The sequence below is a fragment of the Mytilus galloprovincialis genome, chromosome 3, assembly GCF_965363235.1.
Source record: "Mytilus galloprovincialis chromosome 3, xbMytGall1.hap1.1, whole genome shotgun sequence".
Taxonomy (NCBI): Eukaryota; Metazoa; Mollusca; class Bivalvia; order Mytilida; family Mytilidae; genus Mytilus; species Mytilus galloprovincialis.
The window spans coordinates 6,935,619-6,948,599 of record NC_134840.1 but is presented as its reverse complement, the minus strand read 5'-3'; the positions used below and the strand labels follow the sequence as shown (position 1 = coordinate 6,948,599).

The 12,981-nt window shown below is 32.1% G+C and overlaps 1 protein-coding gene across 5 annotated transcripts in view; it reads left to right on the top strand.

Moving 5' to 3' along the window:
* The window catches only part of LOC143067064 (uncharacterized), a 49,874-nt gene that overhangs the window by 125 nt on the left and 36,768 nt on the right, over window positions 1–12,981 (top strand). For 2 of the 5 annotated variants that reach the window (XM_076240070.1, XM_076240075.1), the window contains exon 2: window positions 1,988–2,032. In XM_076240070.1, the coding sequence (XP_076096185.1) occupies window positions 1,997–2,032 (36 nt within the window). In that variant the 5' untranslated portion in view covers window positions 1,988–1,996. Of the gene's footprint in view, window position 1; window positions 140–1,987; window positions 2,033–8,547; window positions 8,568–12,981 lie in introns of those variants that run through there. The other 3 variants (XM_076240074.1, XM_076240073.1, XM_076240071.1) reach the window with 3 other exon arrangements.

The following is a 12,981-nucleotide window of genomic DNA, read 5'->3' as shown; positions in this document are numbered from 1 at the left end:
CAAAATGCATTAATATATGAAAAAGCAATTTTAAAGAGCAAAACTGACATCCACAGACGTCCCACAGACCACCTGACGTACAGAGTGTGGAAACAAATATTATTCAACCAAATTAAATTGTGAAATTTTATTGTGACATGTAGGCACCTTTATTTCACATGCTCACATCTAGAGATGATAAAAACACCTGACGACAAAACTATGACCAAATTAGCATACATACTTTAGACAATTCTTCGTCTTTAATGCTTTGTTGATAAAAACCAATTGAAATTATCTCAGAGCTCCAGATATAAGAATTCACAAATTGGGGTTTTTACCCCTCCATTTTTTATTTAATTGAGTGAAATAGTTTTTCAATTGCATTATTAGTTCCAAGTCACCCCTCAAGCAAATATCAAATTGGGTTTTTCACTACCAAGCTCCTTATTGTATTGGTTTTTTTCATTAACACGATATTGAATGTGTGTGTTCACTCATCAACTATATATACTCTTGAACTAAAAATAAACAATGTTTTTGTCTAATTTTATTTACATAAATCTGGATTTACTTGTCCCTTATTAGAACTTTTGGATTCCGATACTGTCTTCATATAACTGATTTAGTTTTGATGAGTTCTAAACCTGTTATCGTTAAGGCACACAAACAAGCCTGGACGCGCCATTGCACGACCCCGTTCGTTTAAGGGACGCTTCCTGACAACACTAGCTGAGTCTTGTTATCATCATAATCCTCTCAAAAGGAAACTAAAACATGCTTCTATTCAATATTTTTACCAGAAATTTACTTTCCTTTTAATTCATTGCCAAGTGTTATGTTAAGTCCCTAGAAGTACGAAAAGAATTATGACGACATGGCTAACGCTAATTGGATTACGACAGAGAAGATCGAAATGTTTTCCTCACCACATGTACCGTAGCAACGGAACATTTCAACAGGGACCCTTTCAACAATCTATTTTTAGAACGAAAGGACATTTCCGATTTTTAATATTACAAAATTAGATTTACGCGACGACTATGTAATAGATAAGGGTAAATAACCCACACAATTGCGACTAAAAGCGTTAAGAATGCATGGTTTTGACAAATTATTGGGTTTTAGAACACTGCAATGGGCAATTGCATTGGGTTTTCAATTATTTTTATTGAGTGATCACGCAAATACACAGCTTATCTGGAGCTCTGTCATCTTCAAAATATTTTTATGAAAAAATGCGAAATATTTATCAACAAAATGAAGGTGACGAATACTTTTTGCCATGTACTAATACTGTATGTACAATTTCCCCAAAAAATAACATCTAAGTATTTATGGTTATAATGAACCCTTACTGTAACTGCAATATAGTACCAAGACATCAAAGATAATGAATAATAGAGATGGAACATTTTGTACATATACCAAGGGGAAAGTTCGTGCAAAGCATTATTATTTAATTGATTCAATTTTGTCATAAATCCACAGACTTTAATACTTTTTGTTATAAAGTTTTGGACATAGATTACTCATTTGTTTTTCTATGATCATGATGATGTGCTCTTACATGTTTTTGTTTACAAAAAGTTATAAACAACCTTTAAATTCCTCCCAAAAAAACTTGTGTTGTCACTAAATTTGAGTGCACCATAGAAGGTGTACTTGATTTGGTCAATATTTATATTTGTTTCAACCAATATCTAAATTTATGAATTTGTTTTAAGGAAATCATTGCTAGCACTGCATGAAATGATTTCTTTTATATCAAGCACCAAATTGTCATATGAGAGTAAAAGTTGAAAGGCTGTGGATTTTCTAAAAAATTTCCATATGTTTAGCATTGAATCAACACAAGGGTAAAGATAATCCTTAATTTTAAGAATAATTAATGAAAATGTTAGTGGGTTCTTTTTTACCTTTAAAATCTATCATTAATCAATAATTTCCTAATATAGCTATTAGTCATTGTGCCAGTCATTACATTTGTGAATCATTTGTTTTACAGTTTGAAAGAATGGCACACCAAGCATGGAAGTCACTGGCAAAGATGGTAATGTATTTCTATTGTTAAGTTCTGAGAACTAGAAAGTAATTGGCCTGATAACAGAATTTTCTATTTCACTACTAAAATATATTGTCCTCAACAGCATAAATTAAATGTATTTGGGTCGTCAAATAACTATACCAATATTCATTATATTGTATCAAATAAAATAAGTTAAGTCAAATTATTATGAACATCAAACAGCAGATAATTTTTGGTGAAACAATATAGTTAATTTTACATTGTTTTATGCATTATCATGTTATGTGAATTTCTAATCATAGTTATGTATTTTATATACATAATTCTAATTGACCTCTACCCTGATTGCACCTTTATTAGACTGGATATTTTGTGATCTATATTGATGGACAACAACATATATTATATTTAATAACATAATTTCAAATCACATTTCAGTGGCAAAAACATGATTTGTCAATTGTGGTTCCAGTTACATTCTGAAGGATATTGTTATTGCCTTACTGTTCAAGAATAATTTTTAATACAACCTTAAATATATGTTTGTATTTGATATGATATTGTGCTCATATTTTTCTACTTACGCCATGGATAATTGATTCAAATGAACAACTTTTGTTCTTGTCATCTTGATAATCATTCTATACTAAATTTAAATGTAAGATAATACATCATGTAATAATTTAATTTTGGATGTAATGCGTCTTCTGATTGGCTGACTTTCTTTTGTTATGAGCCCATAGACATAATTTAGTCATGTGACCGTGACATCATCAACGTTTTTTCATGGTTTTCTACGGTTTAAAATGGAATTTAGAATTAAATTATAAGAAATGACTGTAATATTTTTTCTGTCTATTCGAAATAACATAAAAAATGTGGTGCACACTGTTAAATAACCCGCTACGCGCTTTATTCAGTGTGCACCACATTTTTTATGTTATTTCTTCATAGACAGAAAAAATATTACAGTCATTTCTTAAATAGCTTGCTGGCATGAATGGTATAAATTGGCTTTTAGATTGATTAATTGTTGATGTTTAACACCACTTTCAGCACTTATAGTATTTATTTTGTGTCATGGCAGCTAATTTTTATTGGCCAAGAAAACAGAAGAATTTAGGTAATGAAAAACCACACTATGAATTAGACTTTAATCACCTTTATCAATTGCCTAGATCATGTCCACAAGTTGACTTTAATTACCATTATCACTTGACTTTATTATGACCACAAGGTGACTTTAATCACCATTATCACTTCCCTAGATCATGATCAAGGTGACTTTACTCATTGTTATAACTTGACTTGATCATGACCACAAGGTGACTTTAATCACCATTATCACTTCCCTAGATCATGACCACAAGATGACTTTAATCACTATTATCACTTCCCTAGATCATGACCCCAAGGTGACTTTAATCACCATTATCACTTCCCTAAAACATGAACACAAGGTTACTTTAATCACCATTATCACTTCGCTGATCATGACCACGGTGACTTTAATCACCATTGTCACTTACCTAGATCATGACCACAAGGTGACTAATCACCATTATCACTTCCCAAAATCATGACCACAAGATGACTTTAATCACCATCATCACTTGACTTGATCATACCCACAAGGTGACTTTAATCACCATTATCACTTACCTAGATCATGACATCAAGGTGACTTTAATCACCATTATCATTTTCTTGGATCATAACCACAAGGTGACTTTAATCACCATTATAACTTTCCTAGATCATGACCACAAGGTGACTTTAATTGCCATTATCACTTCCCTAGATCATGACCACAAGGTGACTTCAATCACCATTATCACTTCCCTAGATCATGACAAGAAGAAGACTTTAATCACCTTAATCACTTGCCCAAATCATGACCACAAGGTGACTTTAATCACCATTATCATTTTCTTGGATCATAACCACGAGGTGACTTTAATCACCATTATCACTTCCCTAGATCATGACCTCAAGATGACTTTAGTAACCATTATAATTTCCTTAGATCATGACCACAAGGTGACTTTAATCACCAACATCACTTCCCTAGATCATGACCACAAGGTGACTTTAATCACCTTTATCACTTCCCTAAATCATGACCACAAGATGACTTTTATCACCATCATCACTTGATTTGATCATACCCACAAGGTGACTTTAATCACCATTATCATTTCCTTGGATCATGACCACAAGGTGACTTTAATCACCATTATCACTTAGTTTGGTCATGACCATATGATTACTTCAATCACCTTTATCACTTCCTTAGATCATACCCACAAGGTGACTTTAATCACCATCATCAATTACCTAGATCATGACATCAAGACAAGGTGACTTTAATCACCATCATCAATTACCTAGATCATGACATCAAGACAAGGTGACTTTAATCACCATTATCACTTTCCTAGATCATAACCACAAGGTGACTTTAATCACCATTATCACTTTCCTAGATCATGACTTCAAGGTGACTTTAGTCACCATTATCATTTTCTTGGATCAATAACCACAAGGTGACTTTAATCACCATTATCACTTTCCTAGATCATGACAACAAGGTGACTTTACTCACCATTATCACTTCCCTTGATCATGACCACAAGGTGACTTCAATCACCATTATCACTTCCCTAGATCATGACCACAAGGTGACTTTAATCACCTTAATCACTTGCCTAAATCATGACCACAAGTTGGTTTTAATCACCATTATCATTTTCTTGCATAATAACCTCAAGGTGACTTTAATCACCATTATCACTTACCTAGATCATGACATCAAGATGACTTTAATAACCATTATCATTTCCTTAGATCATGACCACAAGGTGACTTTAATCACCATTATCACTTTACTTGGTCATGACCATATGATGACTTTAATCACCTTTATCATTTCCCTAGATTATGACCACAAGATGACTTTAATCACCAATATCACTACCCTAGATCATGACCACAAGGTGACTTTAATCACCTTTATCACTTCCCTGAATCATGACCACAAGATGACTTTTATCACCATCATCACTTGACTTGATCATACCCACAAGGTGACTTTAATCACCATTATCGTTTCCATGGATCATGACCACAAGGTGACTTTAATCACCATTATCACTTAGTTTGGTCATGACCATATGATTACTTCAATCACCTTTATTACTTCCTTAAATCATGACTAAGGTGAAAGGTGACTTAAATCACCATTATCATTTGACTTGATCATGACCACAAGGTGACTTTAATCACCATTATCACTTTACTTGGACATGACCATATGAAGACTTTAATCACCTTTATCACTTCCCTAGATCATGACCACAAGTGACTTTGGTCACCATTATCACTTTCCTAAATCATGACCACAAGGTGACTTAAATCACCATTATTACTTCCCTAGATCATGACCAAGGTGACTTTACTCACCATTATTACTTGACTTGATCCTGACCACAATGTGACTTTAATCACCATTATCACTTCCCTAGATCATGACCACAAGGTGACTTTAATCACCAATATCACTTTACTTGGACATGACCATATGAGGACTTTAATCAACTTGATCACTTCCCTAGATCATCGCCACAAGTGACTTTAATCACCATTATCACTTCCTTAATCATGACCACAAGGTGACTTAAATCACCATTATTACTTCCCTAGATAATATTCACAAGGTGACTTTAATCACCATTATCACTTCCCTAGATCATGACCACAAGGTGACTTTAATCACCATTATTACATTCCTAAATCATGACCACAAGGTGACTTTAATCACCGTTATAACTTGACTTGATTATGACCACAAGGTGACTTTAATCACCATTATAACTTCCCTAGATCATGACCACAAGGTGATTTAACTCACCATTATTACTTGACTTGATCATGACCAAGGTGACTTTAATCACCATTATCACTTACCTAGATCATGACCTCAAGATGACTTTTATCACCATTATCATTTCCTTAGATCATGACCACAAGGTGACTTTAATTATCATTATCACTTTACTTGGTCATGACCATATGATGACTTTAATCACCTTTATCACTTCCCTAGATCATGACCACAAGATGACTTTAATCACCAATATCACTTCACCTGATCATGACTACATGTTGACTTTATTATCCTTTATCACTCTACTTGGTCATGACTACATGTTAACTTAACTCATCTCCATTATCACTTAACCTGATCATGACTTCATGGTCACTTTAATCACCATTTATATTAATTAACACCATTACCATTTCACCTGATGGTAACCACAAGGTGTGTTTAATAGCCATTATCACATCACCTGATCATTACTACATTGTGTCTTTAATTGCCATTATCACTTTAGCTGTTCATGATCCAATGGTGACTTTAATCACCATTATCACATCACCTGATCATAACTACATGGTGACTTTATTATCCTTTATCACTTTACTTGATCATGACCACATGGTGACTTTAATAGCCATTATCACTTCACCTGATCATGACTACATGGTGACTTTATTATCCTTTATCACTCTACTTGGTCATGACTACATGTTGACTTTACTCATCGCCATTATCACTTCACCTGATCATGACTTCATCATTGTTCATGATCACTTTAATCATAATTGTCATTTCACCTGATCATGACCAAAGGTTGACTTTAATCACCATAATCCCATCACTTGATCTAGAGAACATGGTGACTTTAAGGGCATACGATACAGTTTTGATCCTGTATTTACAAGTTGATGAAAATTTGCATATAGACTATTTTTTACCTGATTAAATCAAATATGTAATAAAAAATATACCTTCATGTGCTATTTTTTGAGTTAAATGAGGTCGAAATTTTGTATATTTGCTCAAAATTCGGATTTGTGGCCGTATTTTCTCTTTCGAAAGAAAGCCATAACTTTTTTGTTTTAAAAGATAAACACAAATTATTTTTTGTCAAATAATTTGTAATTTCTGTATTTTATAAGTATCTTAAAAATTTATGCATTTTTTATTCAGAAATAATACATATTTATCAAATGGTCATGAATTGAGAAAAAAACGTCATTTTTTGCTGTATATTTATCAAAATTAAAAAAAATGCACTATTTACAGTTTTATAAAATTTGGTCTACATAAGCTTTCTGCAAAATGAAACAAAATGTCATTTTCAAAAATAGGGGTCCATGCACTTGTTTTCAAATTAAATCAGTTTGAATGATAAAAATCGGTCGAAAAATGCATCTTTTCCCGAAATGTCACAGTTTGAGGTCGCGAAAATAACATTTTACATTAGCAACGTCATTACCTCCCCTGTAACTGTATCGTATGCCCTTAATCACCTGTAACACCCTTCTTGGTCATGACCAAATGATGTCTTTAATCATCATTATCACTTCACCTGATCTTAACTACATAGTGACTTTGTTATCCTTATCACTCTACTTGGTCATGACTATATGTTGACCTCTCATCGCCATTATCACTTCACCTGTTCATGACTTTATGGTGACTTTAATCATCATTATCACTTCACTAGATCATGACCACATGGTGACTTTAATCACCATTATTTCTTCACCTGATGATTACCGCATGCTGACTTTAATCACTATCATCACTTCACCTGTTCATGACTTTATGGTGACTTTAATCACCATTATCACTTCACTAGATCATAACCACATGGTGACTTAAATCACCATTATTACTTCACCTGATGATTACCATATGGTGACCTAAATCACAATTGTCATTTCACCTGATCATGACCAAAGGTTGACTTTAATAGCCATTATCACTTCACCTGATCATGACTACATTGTGACTTTATTTCCCTTTATCATTCTTCTTGGTCATGACTACATGTTGACTTTACCATGTTTACTCATCGCCATTATTACCTAACCTGATCATGACTTCATGGTCACTTTAATAACCATTTATATTAATTATCACCATTACCATTTCACCTGATGGTAACCACAAGGTGTGTTTAATAGCCATTATCACATCACCTGATCATGACCCCATGGTGACTTTCATCACCCCATGGTGACTTTCATCACCATCATCACTTTAGCTGTTCATGACCCAATGGTGACTTTAATTACCAGTATCACATCACCTGATCATGACTACATGGTGATTTTAATTGCCATTATCACATCACCTGATCATGACCACCTGGTAACTTAAATTGCCATTACATTTATTTCATGACAATGGCAACATGGTTTGTGACTTTAAATTGGCTTTAGCACTTGACCTGATTAAAATAACCTGTCTAGAATAAACCTTATTTGAATTTATATTTCTAAAATGATTCTAACTGCAGTTAATGTTAGAATTTCCCATTCAGATGAAAGCTTATGATAAGTTAAAATTAGCACACTGTTTTTAGTAAATTAATAATTTTGATTTTCAAAGTTAGTTATTATGAATTTTACATTCACAATCACCATTAAAACGAGCGCATCCTGTTACTTGATTTTTTAATTTTTAGATTATATTCAAGCATGATAAGTATGATCTCCTAGTACTAGTTTATCTTTCTATGTGATATAATGCTTTTCTCTATATGTTTGCTTGTGGTGCAGGGATGGGCACGATTACTGACAAATGTAATCGATTAAAAATCGATTGATAATCGATTACTCAGATTTTTGTATGTAATCGATAGCAATCGATTACTTTATCCAAACTAATAACATTACTTTTCGATTACTGTCAATTACATGCTTCAGAATTTAAAAAAATAATAAAGTAAGTTAAACACAATTGTGTAGATCAACGTTTGTATAGTGGAAATTTAGAACTTTACCAAAAAAAACAGCATTTAAAGCATTGTTTCCAAATTAGAAGTTGACAGTTGTTATCTAAATGGAATCTCTTACTGAGGATCAGAATTATTAAAAAATCTTGAAATTTTGACTTTCTCAACATGAATTAGAGATGACATCGCATTCCATCAATCACTTATATATATATTTATATATATAAGGTTTTTTCAATAATTTTGCTTTCGTACTGACTTAAGTTTGCTTTTTTGTTATTATTCATTAAAAGCAGGTATATTTTAGCATAGTTATTTACAATGTTGGAAGTTTTCTCTGAAGAAAATATAAAAACTTAGAATTATTAATTAGTTCAGCTAATTTTAAAGATCAAAATTTATAATCATAATGACAGGCATGATTTAATCCTTTTGTTGGATAACCACTCTAATTATAGGTTATACAACTGCCAATGGAGTACAATTTAAGGTAAACGGACAGAAAGTCACAGGACAAAAAGTCACAGGACATAAAGTCACAAATTTGGTAGGACAAAAAATCACAGGACAAAAAGTCACAAATAATCTGATGACAATTATTTGAATATATAAGAAAAATATCTTGAAATATTTACTTTTGAATACAGGGTTTTCGATATCACAAACTACAGGGTTTTCGATATCACAAACTAGTCAAAACATTTACTAAATTTTATCATCGGTATAAAGACATCATTCGTAAATATAGCTCAACATGCAGACTTCTAATACGTTCAGGTATTTCACATCCAATTTTTTATGGTAATATTCTTTATAAAGCACAAAGGTGTCAGTATTCACCTCAGAAACTTACAAAACCTTTGAATAGACTTATTAAGAAGGGATATAATTACGATACTGTTGTCAAGTCATTAAAGATTGCATATTTTGGCGTTAATATTGAGTCACTGATAAGGTCTTTGCATCGGAACTAAACACATTTATTCTAAAAACAGTTGTTGGCATGACACGGGTTATGTTCTTCTCATATATGTTATGATGGTATGATACTAAACCCCTAACGGGAAGGATTGTGCCTGATGTTCATATGATGAAATCATAATCTTTCAGTCAGTTTAATTGAAGTCTGGAGCTGGCATGTCAGTTAACTGCTAGTAGTCTGTTGTTATTTATGTATTATTGTCATTTTGTTTATTTTCTTTGGTTACATCTTCTGACATCAGACTCGGATTTCTCTTGAACTGAATTTTAATGTGCGTATTGTTATGCGTTTACTTTACTACATTGGTTAGAGGTATAGGGGGAGGGTTGAGATCTCACAAACATGTTTAACCCCGCCGCATTTTTGCGCCTGTCCCAAGTCAGGAGCTTCTGGCCTTTGTTAGTCTTGTATTATTTTAATTTTAGTTTCTTGTGTACAATTTGGAAATTAGTATGGCGTTCATTATCACTGGACTAGTATATATTTGTTTAGGGGCCAGCTGAAGGACACCTCCGGGTGCGGGAATTTCTCGCTACATTGAAGACCTGTTGGTGACCCTCTGCTGTTGTTTTTTATTTGGTCGGGTTGTTGTCTCTTTGACACATTCCCCATTTCCATTCTCAATTTTATTCATATTAAAGTGTAGGAAATGTGTCATTAAACTTGAAAAATGAAGATTTATTTAATTTTAATCTTGCAAAGGGTATATATCTTGGCACCATGAAGCCATTTAAGTGCAAAGCCACGTTGACATTTTGTTTTTTTTAACAATTATTTGATCATCTTTGATATTTTTTTGATAAATTTTGTTTACCATGTTGGTTTATATACAATAGTTAAAAAAAATACAAAAATATTCTTGTAAAAATAAGGGTTTTTTATTCAAAGAAAATATTCAGAAAAAATGAACTGTGACTTTTTGTCCTGTGACTTTTTGTCCGTGACTTTTTGTCATGTGACTTTCTGTCCTACATTCCAATTTATAACCTGGGGCAAAATAATGCAAATCTCATTTTTAATTAGACAAACAATAATTGAAATAAAAACAAAGTATGTGTCTTATATAGTGATTAGAAGACATTGATCATCTAATTAGTAAAGACAAGAAGTTTGTTAAGATTTTTTTTATTCTCTAATAAAAAATTATAAACAGTATATATTTATATAGTGTCAAAGAGAGATACATGTATCTTTTTCTGAAAAGAATTTCAATGCTTAGGCATTGGTTCATTGTTAAAAGGATTTTGTGTATTTTCTTATTTTTTATAAACATGTATATCATAACATTATAAGGAATCACCTGTTTATCTATTCTAAGCTTATATCTTATTGAAAATTATGCTGTTATGTATTTTAATACACTCAGTAAGCTTACTATTTTAACGAAGTACAGAACTTAACTTAAGACACATTTCTTATTTTAATATAAAAGGTATTGACTTATTGACAAGCACATAAATCCATTTGTTTCAAAAGCTAGATGTAAAGTAAATTATGGTAGGGGATCTGGTTGATCATAATGCAGCTTGAGACAATAGATAGAAATATAAAAGCAGTTGATAAACTCTTAAGTCATATCAGTACTTTAAATTGATGAATACATACAAGTTTTTATTTAAAATAGGCTATATTTCATCAAACTATTTTACTAAAGTAATCTAAATGTAATCGAAAGTAATCGATGATTACATCATGATTTTTGCTGTAATCGATTAGATTACGATTACATGTAATCGAAAATGTCTTCGGTTACAGATTACTGTCGATTACTGGAAAAAATGTAATCCATTACAGTCGATTACGATTACAGATTACGATTACCCCATCCCTGTTGTGGTGTATCATGTAAAGAATATGTATAATATCTTCATTTTAAAAGAGGGATGAAAGATACCAGAGGGACAGTCAAACTCATAAATCGAAAATAAACTGACAACGCCATGGCTAACAAGAGACTGTCACAACGACAGCAAACCGGATTTATTTAATGAATGGCTGTTATTTATTTTGAATTTATTGAACCATAAAATTTATTTTTGACTCTTCACATTGAATAATCCGCGAAGCGGATTATGTTAAATGTGAAGAGTCAAAAATTAATTTTATGGTTCAATAAATTCAAAATAAATTATTGCCATTCATTATAAATAAATTTCTATTAAAAATAAGGCTCAAAGATATATATAAATACGAATAACAACGTACACAGATGTTTGAGTATGAATACACAACGTTAGAGTGGGCGTGTTGCCATAAAAATTGATAACATTGAAAATAAAGCTAATTATTTTAACCAACATTGAAAATAAAGCTAATTATTTTAACCAATCAGAAGACAGTAAATACACCAAATTTATTTATTAACATTTATTTGTGTCCTGTCAATATCACAAGAACCATAACTGATGAACGGTGAAAGTGAAAATCGACAATATCAAATTTGACATCCATTTTGTCATCAGTATCAACATATTAAAATTTGAAAAGCTTAGGTTGAATGGTTCATGAGTAAATGCAACAACATGAATGGAAACGCTATTTTTCGATCTTTCAAGAACCATAACTGATGAACGGTAAAAGTCAAAATCGACATTATTGAACTTGACCTCCATTTTGTCATCAGTAACAACATATTAAAATTTGAAAAGCTTTGGTTGAACAGTTCATGAGTAAATGCACGGACACGACTGGAAAAGCCATTTTTCAATCTTTCAAGAACCATAACTCCTGAACGGTAAAAGTCAAAATCGTCACTATTGAACTTGACCTCCATTTTGTCATCAGTAACAACATTTTAAAATTTGGGAAGCTTTGGTTGAACGGTTCATGAGTAAATGCACGGACAACATTTGGTTGCCGACCGACTCACTCACTCATCCCGCCCTACATCCCCAAATCAATAACCGACATTTTTGTCACAAAAATCCGGTTAAAAATGAAAATGTAATGTATTACCAGTTATAATGTTAACTGTACTAGAGGTCATTCTCTTAAACATCACATCCTTATTTTCATTTTCCTGATTTTATCTTATCGAGTTATTTGACTTTGAATGCCAAAAATGGGTACTTGAAATTAAAGTATGTATAAATTGATTGAGAGGCAAATTCTATTATTTTGTTAAAAGATCTCTTACAAATATTAGACCTTAACCTCAGCAGATAGCAGCTGTTGAGAAATTT